The 19,804-nt window shown below is 36.9% G+C and overlaps 1 protein-coding gene across 1 annotated transcript in view; it reads left to right on the forward strand.

Annotated features, from left to right (window-relative positions):
• Positions 1–19,804, forward strand: part of LOC128092307 (uncharacterized) — a 169,691-nt gene that overhangs the window by 117,830 nt on the left and 32,057 nt on the right. The window contains exon 5 of the mRNA XM_052706208.1: positions 5,370–5,390. Within this exon, the coding sequence (XP_052562168.1) occupies positions 5,370–5,390 (21 nt within the window). The remainder of the gene's footprint in view (positions 1–5,369; positions 5,391–19,804) is intronic.

Raw genomic sequence — 19,804 nt, forward strand, 5'->3', positions numbered from 1 at the left:
AGAGCGAGTTAAATGTGAATTTGAGTGGCTTCTGGTCAATCACTCGCCGACAGTGAGTCAAAGTAAACATTGTGGTGTTGAGAAAGTTTGTTTTAATTAATTTAGAGCCATTACTAAAAAAAAATCTAAGTTTTTGTCATTCTTATTGGCTCCAATATCGGCTCGAAAAAACAGTGAAATGAAATGAATTGTAAAACTTCATTTTTATCTGGTTTATCTGGAGCAATGTTTTTCCAAATTAATGCCTTTTAAACAAACTTGTAAGGCAATTTCTGATCATCTCGAAAACAAAATAGGAGGATTGTATACTGGTTCATTACTAAAATAAAAAAGTCACGTTTTTAACAAAAAGTTAATTTTAAGTGGTAATATTTTGAAATTTTTTATGTAAAGTTCTATTTGATTTTACATATAAAAATTAAGTCGAAAATGTTTGTAGACTTAAATATATTAAGGTAGGTATTTCGAGGAATTGGCAACACTTTCCAAAATATTTTATTAATTTTTTTATTTTGCATTTTTTTTTGAGCAAAAAGACAAATCGAAAAAAAAAACGATAAATTATTTTAAGATTATACTTTTTGTTCTGAGATGTCCTAAGCAATACCTACAATTTTTTCGAAAATAGAAAAGGTACAGACAAAGTTTCATCCAAATAACAAAAAAATAATTATTGTAAAATTTGGTGTAATCTGGCTCACTTTCAAGGTCCACTGGCATCCCATTAACATTTGGTATTACAATCGTTTTCTGTACATATTGAAAAAAGTTATTGAAAAATATTAAAAAAAGATGTTAACTTTTAATTTCTTTATCAAAATAATAAAAAATAGTATCTTCTTAGAATAAATGAAACAACGTTTAAGTTCAACTATTAATTACAACTATTAATTACAAAAAAAAAATAGTGGAAATAAATATTCAAACAGCTGTAACTGATCTGATCAATTTGGTTTTTTCGGCAAAGTTGTAGGTATTGTTGAGGACTGTTGAGAAACAATAGGTACACGGAAAAAATGCAGATTTTTTTATAAGCTTTTTTCACAAAAACTCAATTTCCCAAAATACGTATTTTTTTTGTTTTTCGAGAATTTTCGAGGAGACAAAAACCCGCAACTTTTGAGCCATAGAAAAACATGGTCAAAAAATCTGCCGCCGAGTTATAAATTTTTCAAAAGTGGTGATTTTTGGAAAAAGCGAAATTTCATGCAAAAACAAATTTGACGTAATTTTTTAATGTAAAATTGAATTTCAGCTCCCTCCGTGTACGCACGAGAGCATGCAGCTAGTGCTCAGTGCTCCATCGTTTTTTCGATTTTTTTCGCCGTAATTGATTGTGGTTACCCGCGAGTTTGCTTCTCCAGCATGCCAAAGGCCGGCCGTGGCCGTGGCAGTTCGAGTGCGGCCTCGAAAAACCCGCGAAGTTCGTCTACCGGCCGTGTGCAAAAAGGTAAACAAACCAACGCCGTGTCGGCCGCCATCGCGCAGGGGAGCGTCAGCGCAGATGGAATCGATAAAAAGTTACTACATCCCGGATATGTTCCGAGATCACCAGTGCGAACCCGTTCCGGTACTTCCGTTGCCACGACCAGTGGCACATCAACATCCGCCAACATCCCCATCAGGAACGAGTTCCAGATGCTGAGCGACGACGAAGAAAATAACAACTCTGACGGTAGCAGCACTACCGACGACGACGACGACGATGATGGTCGTGCACGGAAAAAAGTGCCGACGTCAAAAAAGAACAACACTCCAGCGGAACGTAGACCACCTCCAATTTTTGTTTTGGACACGTTAGCGGACGATGTTGACGAGTTGCTGGAAGGCCTCGGATATTGTCTGAAAATCGGTAAGTCGGCAGTGCAAGTGATCACACTGACCAAAAAGAATTTCGACCTGGTGTTTGAAGAATTGAAGCGTAGCAACTTCAACTTCTACACATTCAACCCCGAGAAGCCCCCTGTTAAGGTCGTCTTGCAGGGTTATCAAGACCGTCCGATCTCCGACCTGAAGGGTCACCTTTCGGACGCCGGAATAAAACCGCGGGAGATTAAAGTGCTCTCGCGAAAGACAACGGTAACAGGTACACACACACTGTACCTGTTGTACTTCGACCGCGGCACCGTCAAGATCCAAGACCTGCGGCGGACTAAAACGTTGGACGGTTTTTGGGTAAACTGGCGGTTTTACACCAAGAACCCGACGGACGTAGCGCAATGCCACCGTTGCCAGAAATTCGGCCACGGCTCGCGGAACTGCAACCTCCGGCCCCGCTGCGTGAAGTGCGGTGAGTCACACCTCTCGGAGGCGTGCGCACTGCCACGAAAGGCGGACTTGGGGGACAAGGCAGACCAAACCAAGCCGCGCGTAAAGTGCGCGAACTGTGACGGCAACCATACCGGCAATTACCGCGGATGCGTCGCGCGCAAGGCCTACCTCGAGGAGCAGGAAAAGAGGAAGAAAAAAGCAGCAGCGTCCCACCCTCCTCAGCGAAGTACGAGCGCAGCCGTTCCTGCAGCTGGACAGCGTACGGTTCCAGCAGAAAACTCAGCGTTCCCTCCTGGTTGGGGGCGTTCGTTCGCCAGCGTGGTCGCTGCCGGTAGCGGCAGTACGGCCCAGCAAGAAGTCACCGGGGAAGATCTCTTCACCCTGCCGGAGTTCTTTGCTCTCGCGGGGGAGATGATGACGCGGTTTCGGAGCTGCCGGAACAAGGCAGAACAATTCCTGGCCCTTGGGGAACTGATGATCAAACACATCTACAAAGGATAAAAAACCTGTGATCTAGATATAAGCTTTCTCTTCCTCTATCCCCTTTCCTTTGCAATTTCTGTAAGTTTTTTTATAGTTTTTTCTTACTCTTGCTAGTGCCTTAGTTAAAGAAATAATTGTTCCTAAATGGATTATGATGCAACACACAGCTGTAAGGAACTCCAAAACTCTGTTATGCACTTCAAAATAACTCATTGTATCTTGATTATTCACCAATAAAACCGAATTGAATTGAAAAATTGAATTTCCAATCGAAAAGTACTTCATAGATTTTTTGATAAAGGGCTCTGTTTGCAAGATATAGCCACCGAATGTTTGATTTTAGCTAAATATTTGCAGTTTTTCTATTTTTAAAAATAGTGACCATGAGTGACCATTTCTAAAAAATAGTATTTTTTTTTTGAGAAAAAAAACACTTTTTTAATGGGCAAAACATTGGATATTACGTCCATTTAAAATGCTAGTCTTGATTTAATTTTTATCAAAATATTTTTTCGAAAAGATCGGAAAATTTCACGGATGTTTCATGTTTTAACATTGAAAATCGGACCATTAGTTGCTGAGATATCGACATTAGAAAATGGTGAGTTGTTTAGGTGAAACTAAGAAAACTTCAATTTTCGTGTTTCTTTTACTTAAAGTGGCAACCGGAGGTCCTATCTTCAATGCCTCTTTTCTTTTCAAAAAAATATTTTCAAAAATGGTCACTCATGATCACTATTTTTTAAAATAGAAAAACTGCAAATATTTAGCTAAAATCAAACTTTCGGGGGCTATATCTTGAAAACAGAGCTCTTTATCAAAAAATCTGTAAAGTACTTTTCGATTGTAAATACAATTTTACACTTAAAAAAATGCGTCAAATTTGTTTTTGCATGAAATTTAGATTTTTCCAAAAATCACTATTTTTTCAAAAATGTATAACTCATCGGCAGATGTTTTGACCATGTTTCTCTATGGCTCAAAAATTGCGGGTTTTTGTCCTCTAAAACATATCCAAAAATCTCGAAAATCAAAAAATACATATTTTGGGAAATTGATTTTTTGTAAAAAAAAGTTTATAAAAAAATCCGAAAATTTTATTTTCCGTGTATCTATTTTTTCTCAATGGTCCTCAACAATACCTACAACTTTGCCAAAGTCACCAAATTGATCAGAAAATTCACTCAAAAGTTACAGCTGTTTGAATATGTACGTTCCATTTTTGTATGGACAGCTACCAAAATTGTATGGAGACTTGTATGGTTGAACCAATGACACAAAATAGCTTCTTTGGTCATATGGAAGCTTCTCACAAAGTTTGAGCCAAATCAAAAAATACAAAAAATAAAAATGGTCGAAATCGGCCGATTTTGTAGAGTGTTACTCAGGAATCTTATTAAGTAAATAAAAATGTAATAATATTATTCAAGTTACAAGAAATCGTTGAATTCAATAAGTAAAATTGGATTGAAATGAAAACCATCGTAAATTGTGGTTATTTTATCCAATGTGTTGCGACTATCAGAAACGAGAAGCAGATCAATTTCCCGTTGAATGCACCTTGTCATAGGTACACACACAATTACACAAATACAACCGCTCACCATCAGGACATATGCACACAAAAGAATGAAATGTTGTATTGCATCAAATCAAAATCAGTTTTGTCATCATGATCATCAACCTCGTGGACCTCGTCATCATCTGTGTCCCCTGTCCTGTTTCCAGCTATCCCAGACAAACCTAGGTAGAGAGAGATTCGGGACACGGTCACAACATTTGTACATCGATGTCATGGTTCTGCCGGTACAAAAGCTAACCCGCGGCGATATGGGTTGCGGACACGGAAAAAAATGTTTTCTGAATTTTTTTGTAATTTGTATGTGTTTTTTCTGATTCTCTGAAATAATGAAACATACTGTAATTTTGATTTACATGATTGAGGGTTTTTAGTTTTGTTTTTCTTCTTGTTTATTTCCGTCCCTCCAATACCGATTTTTGCCCGTCCCCGTGTGACGTTTTGCGGACGGTAATTTTAGCATCAGATTACAGAGACGGAACCCCGTGGTCTGTCACTGGCAACGCAAATCTCGGCCTCGGTTTTGCTGAATCACCCACATTTGATGGGAGGACTGTGCGCGGCCCTGAATGCATGCTACCGGAGTCCTAGGATCTAGCCTAATGACGACCAGATTCACTCCAGAAACGATGACGACAATTGGACGGTTAGGGGAGGGGGGGAATCCTCATTAAATTGACCCCCTGCTGAAGTTGGTCGACACTGTTCCGGCCGACTAATGGTTGCCGCAGATGAATTGGCTGGAAAATTTGGTGGGATTTGCTGATGTATTGCGACGTTTTTCAAACTATTACAACCAGTAGACTAGCTAACCTCTCTATCTATCTTTCAGTAGCCACTAAACAATGCTTCCTAGCTCTTTCCTTAAAACTTCCTCAAAGTCTTTCTACTCCAAACTGTCGGACACACTCGTCTTCTTCTTCTTCTGCAAAACCTTCCGCGGATTGTGAAAAGCAAGTTGAGAAAAAGTTTGAATAATGCAAAGAGCCAACTAAGCCAACCATACCGTATTTTTTTTCTCTCCGTTTCGTTCCAGCGAGGACTCAGTTTTTTCGAGGTAAGCTGGCGGCACTGTTACGGTGCAGTTTTTAATGATTTTTGCTTTAAAAAGAAGTTTTTAACGTGAAAATTGTAATGATGACGTAAATCATGCTGAACAACAGTATGACAAAACATAAAAGCGTTTTAAGGCATATTTCCATACATAGCCATTTAACCAAAAAAAAAAAAACCGGCTTCGTGGCTTAATGGTTAAGGCTTCTGTCTCACAAGCAGAAGGTTCAGGGATCAAATCCCGGTCGGTACCTTTGATTTGGAATCAGGAATTTGAACTTTAAATATGAACAAAACGAAATTGAATTAGGTGGGATTCGAACTCACACCTCTGGATTGGTGGTCTGGGACAGTCGGCCATCAGAAGGTTTACACTCTAGTAGTGAATTGATCCGTAGCGTTGCAACAAGTTATCTTCTTATATTAAATACGCGTTGATCCCAGATTTGCCTGAGGGGATTGGAAGTCTCAATAAAGATCGAGTTTCCTTCAGATGCTTGCTTCTATGTTTAGGCGGGGCCAAACAATGCCCAGCGACCTTGGAATTGGACCGCAAGGAGCTCTGTCATTCTGAAACGGGCAGCGCGAGAGCTATCACCACCTAATACCCGGGACTGAGATAAGCTGTATCAGCATTCGGCATATACAAAATCTGATACAAATTATACTTTCCCATAATATCGCTACCGGTTAGCGGGTAATGGATTGGACCACACACACAAAAAAAAACGCAGAATTTTTTCTCAAGTATTGTAAGATCAGTTCATAACTGGTCTTGATCGTTGAAAACGACCGTCGGCTCTACGACCGACGAAATAGGGACGTGGCGTTACACCGTGCTGCCATCTGTTTTTTTAGTGCAAGAGTGGAAAAGTGCTGAGTCATCGTCTAAAAATAGACGGCGTCCTTTCTCGCCCATCAAAATGGAGTCGATAAAGTAGTCGGTTTATAAAGGCGGCGGGCCAGATGCGGGCATAAAAATGTCAAAACCACTCCCCCCTCACTTCGTCTCACCATCCAGCTGCAGTTTGTTGACAAACAAACGGAGCACGCGATCGCATGATTGCGGCATCGAGCCAGAATTAGGGGTGGCCATGTGGTTAATAATGAAACTGTTTTTCAAGAAAATAATATTTTTTCGACTGAATAAAAAAATGCGACCATGTTCAAACAATTATTCCTGATGTCAGAGAAGCGGTTAAAAATTAAAATTTTATTCCGTAATTTTTCTATAAATTGAACTTTTTAACACCAATTGGGAATCCCTATCCACGACCGTTTCCAATGACCGTGAGAAGATGTCAGAAAATCCAGCTTCCAGCTAAATCCACAATAGTATTTACATTTAAATCATTAAATATTTTTGGTATATGTTATAAATCCAAAAAATCAAAATACAAGTGCAATAAAAAATAATGTTTTGTTAAGGAAAATTATCTATTTTTAGATCAACATTTTAAAATTTTAAATTAATTTTTATTTTGCAAAAGTCTAAATTGTTAACATTGAAAATCGGAACAATAGTTTCCGGATAACGTCGGTTAAAATGCAGGCTAATTAGGTGACACTTAGATAAATTCATTTTCATCGATTCGATTTTTTTCTGAGACTACATCTCAGGAATTAATTGTCCGATTTTTAAATTTTCAGAGAAAAAATTGTATTAAATTTTCACAGCCTTAAAAAAAATATTTCAGAGCTGCTCAAGAACTTATTTTAGTAGCAATAACTCAAAATGGGACATTTTATCAAAATTAATATGAAGTTCTTTTTTTAATAAGAAATCAATTTCAATCAATCAATCATCACGCACGGTCACGGTCAAAAGTTTCCTTTTTAGTCTCCTGAAACATATAAAAAAAAATCGAAAATAGTATTTTGGGAAAAATAGTCATAAAAAGTTAAATAATCTGAAAGTTTTTTCCAGATATTTTTTTCTTAAAAGTCCATATCATAACTTACAACCTTTTCCAAGACGCCAAATTGATCAGGAAATCCCGTCTCAAGAATTTCATACATTTACGTACACATTTTGTATGACTCCCAGAATTGTGTGGAGATTTTTATGAAACAAAACTAATGAGGTAAAATGACTTCTTTTGACACCGGAAAAGAATGGACAAAGTTTCATTAAAATAAAGCAACACTAAAATAAGTCGATTTGCGAAATCGTAGAGAATCAATAATCTTACCAAAATGTCACTATAAATTTTTCGATTGTTCACGTTTATTTAATGTCAAGATTGTTTCGAAAAGTTGGCAACACTGCCAAATTTATTTTGGCATTTTTTTGTCATTTAAAACATTAAAAGCTAGATTTTTTAAAAAATGTTATTTTGCGCATTTTTTTCGTATAACTTTGCCCAAGATACTCAATCGATCAGAAAATCCGTTGCATCAATATTTTAATAGCCTTTTTATATGGAAAGTTGCCAAAATTGTATGAATACTTGTGTGGGCGAACAGATGATGCACAAGGATTTCTTTGGTCATAGAAAAAGTGCGCACAATGTTTCGTTCAAATCAAGAGTTACAGTCATCCCTCATATTCGGAACAGTTTACAGATCGGCCAATGTTCAACAAATCATATAAAATCGATAATTGAACATAATGATTTGCTTTTACCTTCATTTGAAAGCTTTTCTTGCGATCTTTCGATTGATGTATAGACCGGCTGTACATTTTTACGTTTTATATCAAGTTTTCAAAGAAAAACATTGACCCTTGAAATCCACAAATTCGGAACACTTTTTTCTTACGATGTAAACAAACTTTTTTTTCTCTCCAGGAGTACATTTTTTTTACAAAATAATGACTTTGCACTCTGAAACCAATAAAACTCATGCTTAGTAATGTTTTATGAATGGTCTACTAACTTTTTTGTGAAAATATCAGTTGAATTCAGGTGTTCCACAATTGTGGGAGACACAATAACATCCCACAATCATGGAACAGGCAATTTGGAGGCAGTGTTTTGGTGCTCTAGATAAAATAGTCTGGAAATGCAGTTTTTGTTTAAAAAGTATTACTTTTACTGGTGAAATAGCAAGAGAGTGTCCAAATAAAGGCCCTAAAAATAGCAGGGTCGGCAGGAAAGTTGCATTTTGCATTCTATTGACAAATTACGACAAAAGTGTTCCGAATTTGTGGGTGTTCCGAATATGTGGGATGACTGTAATAAATTAATTTTAAAAAAGATCATTTTGGAAGAATTGATCATATGAAAATATTTTCAAACATATTATGAAATTATATTTTAGGCAAACATTTAAATTATGAAATTTGGAATAAAAAGTTCTTATTTCTAAATTTGATTACATTTCTTCGAATTTTCATGAAAATCAAGACAATTGATTCCACTGTAAATCTTCTTGCATTCAAGCCAATAGCCCTTCTTCCAAGGCCCTTCAATCGCACACAGTCGCTCCACCCAAAACTGCCATCACTAAACCGATACAAACAATCAATTTGACACGATTTAGATCAACTTTGACGATTGCTCAAAATGGGCCCATTTCCAATCAATTTCACTTCCCTTTCCTGCACAAATTGAGGGTAGTTGGAGCGACCGGATCACGTGTGGTATCAGTCAAAACAAACAGGAATTCCCCTTCCATGTGTGCGAGAAAGCACGAGTGTAAAAAAAGCATTTCCACGTCGATTTGTGTTGGAACAAAAAGTGACATCGCTACCGCGTGTGTGTGTGCATGTGACACGTGGGTTATGGGCGTCTTGGGAAAAAGTGAAAAGTGAGTGAGAGAGGGGGTGGGCGGGAAATGACGACACGCGAGCAATAAAATAAAATTAACACTTTTATTCGTTTTTTTTTTTGGTTGTGTTAGCGGCGATACAAATCGCTATCATGAGATTTTGCGAGCGGTGAAATTCACACTTTCAGGTTTGACAGGAATGGCGAGGGGGATTTCTCGTCAAGCTTGAATTTCAAACAGATAGGCTGAAAAGAGTAAATTTGCATCAGGGTGCGTTCTTTAACTCTGTTTTTGCATTCTCTTTTGTGTCGTCATTCGTAACGGATGAACGTGTCTCTTGGTTTGATTTTCTCATTTTGATAAGACAATGTAAAAAGGAGAGTGAGAGAAGAGAGCTTTGAGTTCAAACGAAGAGAGGAGATCGAGGAAATGAAAGAGAGCAAAATAACTGGTTGAAATAGGGTGATGTTACAAATATTTTCTGTCAGAATTAAATTACAAAAATCCATTGATTTCACACAGCGATAAAAAAACTCACTCTGCGATTACGTTAAATTATGCATTCCAAATTTCCACGATATTTCCACTACCTTTCATAAATTCATTTTTTTATTCCACCGGCTCTCCAGATTTGCTCAGACGCAGATTAAAAAAATACGACTTGGTAGTCTCGCGAAGGAAACAAGTGCGTAACTTTTTGTTTTTTTCTGTTTCACTTTCCGAGTGTTTGAGCGCGAGTACCAAATCAAATTTGATGAATAAATAATCCATAATCCAAGGTGCGTCGGGCTGGAACGCGTAGTTCTAAATTTTCCAGCAGGTTCAAAGGTTGGGGCGAAGTTCTTCAAACCATTTGAACCGTATGCTTCTTATGGTTTCATTTAGTATTTTCTACTCCAACCTCTAACCCTCACTCAGATCAAGAATGTTTTTGGGCGTGAAAACAAGCAGCAGGTAAAATATATTGGCAATCTGATTTAAATATTCGACGGGTTTCGCCACCCCAACCCCCAGCAAGTAGAATTTATTGGAAGCTGTCTCGCACAACTTGCTGTCGAAGTTGTACGCAACGCGTCCATTTGAGACATGAAAGTTTGGTCGTAATGTGATAGGTTTGGCCCTGGGTGTAAGCGCGCCTCCAAAAGAGTCGCAAATCAGCCTGGCAGCTTGACTTGATGAACTGGGGCGAAGTTTTCCCGCCTCCCTTGAACAGGTGGTACCAACAGGAAAGATATTCGGAAAACCGCAGCGAAAAGTGATAAATACTCACTTTGTTAGCTGGCAGGCCGGGTTGCCAGCTGGTGTGGTGAGGTTCATCTACTTGAGATTGTTCGAAACATTTGTGGAAATCGGTGAGTTTATTTAACTATTCAAAAGGTTTTAATAAAAGCAGCTTGTGGTTTTCTTCGAATTGAAAAAAAAATTCCGATCACGAATACGAGCTTCTTTTGCTGATATCTCGTGACGGAGAGGCGGTACGACTCCTGTCATTTGAAACATTCGAAAAAATGACTTGCTAACAATTATTTCCTGCTTCAAAAATCTTGTTTTATAGGACAAAAAAAACAACTTTTGAGCCATAGATAAACATGGACAAAAATTTGGCCGCCAAGTTATGATCTTTAGAAAAAATGCGTTTGCTGTAAAAAATAGTAAAAAAATATACTTCTGCTTTTAATATAAATCATTCAAAGTACTTTGCAGCATTTTTGATAAAGTACATCGTTTTTAAGATAAAGCCCCTCAATGTTTAATTTTAATTCGAAAAATCCCGTTTTTTCGATTTTTTTTATTTCTAAATATATATTTTTTGGTAAGTTCCCACATTTTCTAATGCCAATATCTCAGCAACTAATTTGTCAAATTTCCAATGTTGGTAATAAAATTAAGCTCAAATGTTCTGGTTTGTTGTCTCCAGGGTGGCCACTCAAGTCGGGAAATCGGGAAAAAGTCGGGAATTCACCAAAATCCGCCAAAAATCGGGAAAAAGTCGGGAATTTATGATTTTTTGTCAAAAAGTCGGGAAAAGTCGGGAATTATAAGCATGCTTGATTGAAAATTATTTTTGTAACTCTTGAATATTTTTTTAATATTTTGTACAATTCTCAAATTGAATTCACTCAATTCTGCTTTAATAACTTACTTTAAATTAAAAGGTTCTTTCTACTATTTCAATATATTTGAGTATGGAAAAGCTGTTTAGGACATTCAAAATCTTAATTAATATTGGAGTCTTTGACACAGATTTTCATAATATTTTTCATGAATCATATGCTCTCTATAAATTTTTGTTTATCATACAAGAGGTAAAGTTAATGAAAAACTTATATAAAAATAGAGCCTAATGGCCAGCTTAGAGTTATGATTCTATTTCATTTTGTCACATAGATTGAATATTTGAAAACAGATTCCAACTTGAGTTTGGCAATGGTTTTTTGGTAAATATTTTTAATTGTTTAACTAAATTCTTTAAGTAGTTAAAATATGTTTTTTTAATGTTGCCGTTAAACTTTTTTTGTGAGTATGGTTAAATTACTACTATACATAAAGCTTGATTTTCAGTTTTCGGAAAACTTACATATCGAATAAAATCCAAAATTTAAAAACTTTTTTACGTTTTGAAAACATAAAGAAAATTTTGAAATTGCAAAAAAATAATCCAATAAATTTGGAGTTATTGCAAAACTGTTTAAAAAATTGTCTCTTCAAACATGTTGCTTAAAATAAGTGGTAAAACATAAAATCATATCTAACTGAATGTTCATTGAAAAAAAAAAAAACAGTTAAATACTGACCACTAGATAAATTAACATTGATTTAAAAGAAATATCAAAAATTACAAAATAACAGGCACATTTTTTATGAATTTCTTGACATTTTTTGAATCCTTTGAATGAATAATTTCAGCAATTATGTTTTAATCATTTTTTTTCATAAAATTATTTTTATTAGGTCCTTTTCGGTACTGGGACCTGGTTAGGACCGAGTCGGCTTTTGTAATTACATTTGACTTAATAATTACAGAGGATCTTGTGTGTAAATGTTAGTGGGAGTGTTTTAATCATTCTTTGATTTAAAATGATGATAAAGTTTTAAAAAAAATAGGAACGAAATTTTAAGTTCAGTTATCTTTAACTTTTTGTCATTTCCAGTTGAAACGAAGTATCAAAAACTATACTTTTGTCAATTTAAAAAATAACATGAAGACTAATTGTTTGTGTTTCTACTCTTAATCATTATAATGAAGTTCCATTTGTGAAGTTTTTTTTTTCAATTGTTGTTTAGTTTCTGTATTTACAAAAAATGCCTATATTTGGATTATTTTTAAATTCATTTAATTTTTTTTCGGTGGTTAATATTGACTTTTGTTATAGAAAGTTTTTTATTTGAAATCATTCTTTAGATAAGAAATGCGTATTATTTGAGCATTCTGGAAAAGTCTGGAAAAAGTCGGGAAAAAGTCGGAAATTTGAAAATGGGATTTGAGTGGTCACCCTGTGTCTCCTAAAACACATCAAAATATTTATAAAGATGAATGAGGTAAATTTAAAGTGGGAGGATCAAGTGAAATATCTTGGACTTGGTTTTGACAAAAACCTTACTTACAAGGATCACATTGAAAGTATCCAAGTTAAATGTAACAAATATATTAAATGTTTGTATCCACTTATAAACAGGAATTCTAGACTTTGTCTCAAGAATAAACTGTTAATTTATAAACAAATTTTCAGACCTGCCATGCTTTATGCTGTGCCGATCTGGACAAGCTGTTGCTTAACCAGGAAGAAAAAACTTCAGAGGATTCAGAACAAAATTCTGAAAATGATTCTGAAACTTCCTCCCTGGTTCAGCACCAGTGAACTTCATCGATTAGCCGAAGTTGACACTTTGGATGTTATGTCCAATAAGATAATTGATGCATTTCGACAAAAATCATTGCAGTCTTCAGCTGCATTGATCCGCTCTTTATATAGTTTATAAGTTAGTTTTAAGGTATCCCTTTTCCCTTTTGTACATGTAGGACCTCCTACATTTGAAATCACTGAATAGCGAAAGCTACAATATTTCATGAATAAATGAAAGTTGCTAGTATTTAAAATTGAGGTGAAAAGTCATCGTTTGTGATTGGACACTCAATAATATTTTAACTGAATGAATGTACATGGAAAAGAAATTAGAAAAAAAAATAAAAAAAAACATCAAAATATTTCAAAACAAAAAAAATGGATTGTTAAAAATTAATTTAAATTTTATTATTAAAATCAAATGAACAAAATGGCTTCTTTGGTCATAGGGAAAGACTCCACAAAAAAAATCGCTCTACAGCATTGCCTAACCCTAACCCTCTAGGTTAGATCGGGGCCAACATTTATTTCCCAGTCCGACGGAATCGTGATCACACAAATCTCGTCTCAAAATTTGCCAACTGGACCTGCTGAGATCGCTGCAGCAAAAAAAAAAAAAATCGGCCACACCACGCCTAACTGATTCGGAGCGTATGGTACGGTATGTCCACGCTTCCTTCCTCCCTTGATGATTCTGTGAAATTTGATCCGTTCACAGAATCTCTCTCTGCGGTTAATGCAACGCAGTAGGCCTGGCCGCTTTAATTTTTGCCATGCACTATCGGGGCAACTCGGATGTACTGCTGTTATTAATATTGACAAAAAAGGACTTGGGTCGTAATCTAACCGAAAGTTCTTCCAGGATGCTTTCTTCGGACTGGCTGCGCTGGTGTTCGATTAGATTAGATTAGATTAGATTTACAAAAAAAAGTCGGCCGATTTTGTAGAGAATTGCTCATGGTGATGATTTGAAAATTTGGTGTCAAAGTTTTTTTTAAGTTTTAAAACCTCTAACATTTTTCATTACTCAACTGTAGACAAACTGTGTTTTTCGAATCTGTAATACGTAACTCAGAGAGAGTAGTTTTTCATTTAGAATTATAAAATCAGTTTTTAGACCTTTGGTGGACTCTGAAGCGTCATTGAAAATGGAAAGGAAGAATTTTTGGCTTGATTGGAAATAAGATTTTTTTTCTCTTCTAGCAAGGTGATCAGAATTTAGTTTATATTTTATCTTTAAATTGTCATCAATTTTACTCGATTTTCTTGAGCACCGATTAATAACCAAACAAGAAAGTGCTACGGACAGAACTCAGCTGCATCTGGAGTCGATGCAAAACGCACAAACTCAACATTTCATTAAGACGAAGAAACTGAAAGAATAGTTGTAATTTCTCTTCTCTGACCGGCAGCAACACCGGCAGTACCAGCTGTCATTCTGCGGTGCGAACCCCCCGGCGGGGAGGACTCCATTGTTGGACAACTAGTGTCCCTCCCCCCCAGAGTTGCCTTTCCTTATCAATTAAAATGAGAAATTATTCTCCTCTGTCAAATCAAACCGCGCGCTGGCTGTCGCTGTCGTGGTGGCCTTCACCGGCCGCGGGGCGGCGCTTGCAAGCGTTTGAGGGTGAATCCAAGATGGCGGCGGGATTGCTTCAAGTTGCATTGTTCTATCCGAAGGAGTATGATTAAGGTCGATGATTGATTGAACGGATTTGCTTTCGAGAGTGCTGTGCTCGAAAGGAAAATGCTTCGTTTTGAAGTATTCGACCAATGTTTGGCAAAAAGGCCTGTAAAATTAAATTCACTCGAAAGCTCACTTCTCTGCCCTGCTTGTTGTGCCGATTGAAACGAAATCCTCTTACACATATTAACCCTGTTATGTTGTTGGCTTAAGCATTCGAGCCAGGAACTTTCAATAAAATAAAAATAGAAGAGGTGCTATTGTTTGTTTGCTGTGTGATATGGTGCTTCGGGTAAGGATTCGGTGAAGATTTGATCGAATTTTAGCCTTCTCGAGACGTCGTCGTCGTCTTTCTGGCCAGAAACAGAACCCGGTAAACAGAGCTTCAGAATAAAAGGAAACTGGGACTTTGGACTGGGAGACCAAATCGACTTAAATATTCAAATTTTTCTGCCTTTTTGGTAGGGAAACGAGAAGTCTTCTGCACTGAAGTCGGTACAAGTAAGACGTATTCAACCGTACGGGTTTTATCGGGATGCTGGAACTGGAAGAATTCATGGGGGTGAACGTAAATGTATGTTAAAATAATCGAAGCATAAGTATAATACAGAGATATAAATGTGTTGTTTGCATAGAAATAGATCTCCTGTTCTACACTTTCTTCTGGTTCGACTTCGTTGACTTTGCAAAAGTGGGACGATGCGGGACACTCTGTGTGCGTCCCGAGTAGACAGACATTTTCAAATAAGTTTGAAATAATTTTATTTAAAAAAAAGTTATAACTGAATACGTGAGTTTTTTCACTACAATTTTGCTTGGTTCTTAAGGATTTGCAGGATTTATTATATGTTATGTTCCGCTATTTCCTCACTCTCGGGAAGCGATTTTTCGTTGCTCTTTCACCAAATACGACAAGGCAACCGGTTAAGGAGGATTTCGTCCTGTCGGTACAAAAATTAGGCACCACACCGATGTGCACAGCCGCCTAGCTCAGAACTTCCGCCAAGCCGTTTTCCGCTATGCGCCCACAAGTAGGCAAAACTCCTTCTCCAACGACGACGACGAGAAAAGCAATATCACAATTCAAACATTTGTTTGATGGAAAAGTTATGTGAGTGTGTGTATGCATACTTTTACCCCCACTCCGCTTTTCCTTCTCTTCACCTTGAAGGAAAGTTGATCCTACGAATGCTGCTGGTCCCCCCTGCTCTTCTTTTCTTGGACTTGCAGGTAAATCGGGGCATTACACAGCTATGGGTTGGTTCCATAGAACTGGAGCACCGAGCTATCGAATTCCCCTTAAACAAACGCTTTCTTTTGTGGACTTGAACTAGAACTAGGGTTTAAACTAGAAAAAAACACCCAGGAATAGCTAAGAAATCTATGCAAATGAATTGCTATAATTTGAATTAAATCCGATCATAAATCTATAATCAGCGGCAGTAATTGACCCAATCAACCGAGAAGAAGAGAAGAAAAATGAAATCAGTCCTAATCGGTCAAGCGATCCCGATGCAATGAAGTCTGAAAATAGAAAAAAGGCAAAAAATATGGATTTCCATAACCGCAAGGCTTCCGCTTTCCGGTTCCGGTGCGGTTACCGCTAATTGCACTCGGTTGTGGTTACGGATCGATTTTCTCTTGAGAGAAGGGGGTGTGATATTTTATCTTGCGTTTTGCACGTGATTATGGTTGGACTTGAGTAAAGTTACGGTATCAGACTAGTTTTACTACTAGATGTCGCTAGCTTGTGGTAGGTAGCTTGCATGCAAGATTTTCTTGTTTTCATGTTCTATTGCACATTGCATGCAAGCTGTTTGAATCTTTACATAGAAAGAATGTAATTTGGTGGTCCATAACGTAAGGTTGGACTACAAACTAACCTCCATCATTGCATGAAAATTTAATCAACTGCGATAATTCCACCAAACTCCAAAACCTAACCTCATTTCATCTCTCTCGGTCATCATTCCGCTCGCTCAAACTTTGCACTTCATTGTTTTATTTCCCGGGCTCGTTTCGGTCGGACACCAAAAGTCAGTAATACCCTACCTTTTGTGTAACGGCTAACTGTGTGTGGACGGCGTCCTCATATGAAGTGAAAATATTTTTCCACCCAACCCCCTAATTCTCACACCCCTTTTTCCAGCACACAGACTCGCAGTCGACGACTCTGTGAAATTGGAAAGCAAATAAAAGCTGAAAGAAAATGACGTCTGAGAGGAGCGAACTCCTGCCTTTTTTCTACCCCGTTTTTGTAACGCCATCATTTCACCAAAGGATAATAAAAATGTTTCTCCATTACGTGAAGGGGGGAGAAGGTCCTGGACACAGGACATGTGGAATCCTCGTCTCTGTTCCCGATTTTTTTTCTCTCTTTTCTGTTTGTTTCCGACTACAAAGAGCTCAGGATTTAACGTGTCACTCCGAATTTGTATGTCCGAATCCTTCAAAAGCCCCCAGCCCCCTACTCCCTCTTTCAGTTCTGTTTTGGCTCCGCTCTGATGGTGATCTGAAAAGTGGAACTGAGGCACGGAGGAAAATTTGGGTTTATGAAAAATAAATTGGTTGAGATGAATTGAAGGATTACGGCGGTGTGACATCGGCACAATTGGGACCTCTGACCGGCTTTCTCGCAAAAAATGATCCAATTTTCCCACTGTGCAACGCAATTTTACAGCAAATTCGACCGAAACATCTCGCCCTCCATCTTTCGTAGATTCTCGTTTCAGACGATGCGCTGCCTACCTTTGGGCGTTAACAGCCCGTCATCCTTACAAAAAGATAGGTTTCGTCATTGTTTAAGGTGGTAACTCGTCACCTTTTGTCGGGATGTGCGGTGGCGATGTTTGTTCTACAAACGAGTTCTAGCAGAGACGCTGATAACTGCAAGTTCGTCTGTTTGGGCACAAATAAAGGGACTCGCACATCTTCACCCTCATGTTGGACAGCGAGTGAACTGTGTAACAAGGCGATTCGGGTTGTGAAATGTGTAAGTCCTGCAGCGATGATAAAACTGCAATGCTGGTTGAGAGGGCAAAAAACCGCCGGACAGGACTAATACGGAAGGTTTTTGGATGGTCTTTGCTCCCGAAATTAGGCACACGGTGGATAGAAGAGAAAAGAAGCGTAAGAGTATACAGAAGAGGAAATGTGATGGCTGTGATTTGGAAAGTAAAACTTCCTGGAAGCAGGCTTGAATTTAAAATTTTATAAATATTTATTCTGATAAGAATATCACGAATAAATATTATTGTCATAGTCATATGTTAGGTAGTTAATCTTAAATTTGATCCTTTACATGCTGTTAATTGGTCTGAGAATATGTAATCCAAGATTGTGGGGTCAATATGGTGAATAAAAAATATAGAAAATATTCATTTGGTCATGTAACATGCAACTATCCACTCAAATCTGACTAAATTAGCTATTGGCTGACTAAATAAAACTAACAATTCAAATGTGCGTAATATTGAATGTTTGACCCTTTTGAAATGATCATAAAATTTCACAAATGTATAATTTTGTAACATTAAACATTGAAAATTTCGATTTTCTTGTTCCTTTTTTCAACCAGAAGTCTAATCTTCATTGTCACTTAGGCTATTTTATTGGAAATTTTTTGATGTTTCCGAAAAAAATATTTGATAAACAATCGGGAATTTTTCGGATCAAATGAAACTTTATGTGGCTGTACCTTAATTACTTTTCGACCGAAAATTTGATTTTACTTTAAAAAGTCAAAAAATGTGTTTTACAAAAATTTCTATTTTTCCCATTATACATCACAAACACACATTACAAAAAATTTTTGGTCCGTACTTCTCTGTGCCTCAAGAGTTGTGGTTTTTGTACCCTTCAAAAATAAAAAAAATGATTTTGATAAATTTATTTCAAGTTTTTTAGTTAATTTAAAAATCGGCAAAAATATTTTTTCCTTGTTCATGTTTTTCTGAATAGTCCTCATCAATGCCAACAATTCCCGAAGACAATGCTTTGAAAAGATACAGATTTAGAAAATTTACGTAGCATTTTTATATTAACAGCTGAGCAATTCTCTGAGATTTCGGTCAATCGATTTTTTTTTGTATTTTTTAATCCGGCTGAAACTTTTTTGGTGCCTTCGGTATGCCCAAAGAAGCCATTTTCCATCATTAGTTTGTCCATATAAATTTTCATACAAATTTGGCAGCTGTCCATACAAAAATGATGTATGAAAATTCAAAAATCTGTATCTTTTGAAGGAATTTTTGATCGATTTGGTGTCTTCGGCAAAGTTGTAGGTATGGATACGGACTACACTGAAAAAAAATGATACACGGTAAAAAAATGGTGATTTTTATTTTAACTTTTTGTCACTAAAACTTGATTTGTAAAAAAAAAACACTATTTTTATTTTTTTATTTTTGATATGTTTTAGGGGATATAAAATGTCAAATTATCAGAAATTTCCAGGTTGTGCATAAAATCTTTTCAAATCAAGACGAACATTTCAAAAGGGCCAAACATTCAGTATTACGCCTTTTTGAAATGTTAGTCTTGATTTAAAAAAAATGAAAAAAAAAATCGTACAGATCGGAAAATTTCACGAATTTTTCATATTTTAACATTGAAAATCGGGCCATTAATTGCTGAGATATCGACGTTAGAAAATGGTGGGTGTTTGGGTGAGACTTAGAAAACATCAATTTTAGAGTAGTGCGGTGCTTGTGGGACGCGCAGTCCTGTTTTTTCGTGTTATTTTCCGTCTCTTTTGTGTCGCTGTTCGAGTGCAGAGTGCATAATTGGCAAAGGGAGCGCGTGGTCGTAAAACATATTCGGAGTGAAAAGTGATTTTTTTTTGTGTGCCTTTTGTTTCGCATTTTTATCGTGTATTGTGTGCTGCGAGGAGAAGATTACCTTCGGAAAATGCAGCGTCATCAGTGCATAATTGACAAAGGGAACGCGTGGTCGTAAAAAATATTCGGAGTGAAAAGTGTTTTTTTTGTGTGTGCCTTTTGTTTGTGTGCTGCGAGGAGAAGATTACCCTCTGAAAATGCAGCGTCATCAGTGCATAATTGGCAAAGGGAGCGCGTGGTTGTAAAAAATATGCGTAGTGAAAAGTGATTTCTTTTGCGGTTTTCAAAGCCCTTCCTATATCATCGTTGATCGGAAGGCACGGCGTCGGGTGGATTGTGT

Source organism: Culex pipiens, chromosome 1 (assembly GCF_016801865.2).
Source record: "Culex pipiens pallens isolate TS chromosome 1, TS_CPP_V2, whole genome shotgun sequence".
NCBI classification, from domain to species: Eukaryota; Metazoa; Arthropoda; class Insecta; order Diptera; family Culicidae; genus Culex; species Culex pipiens.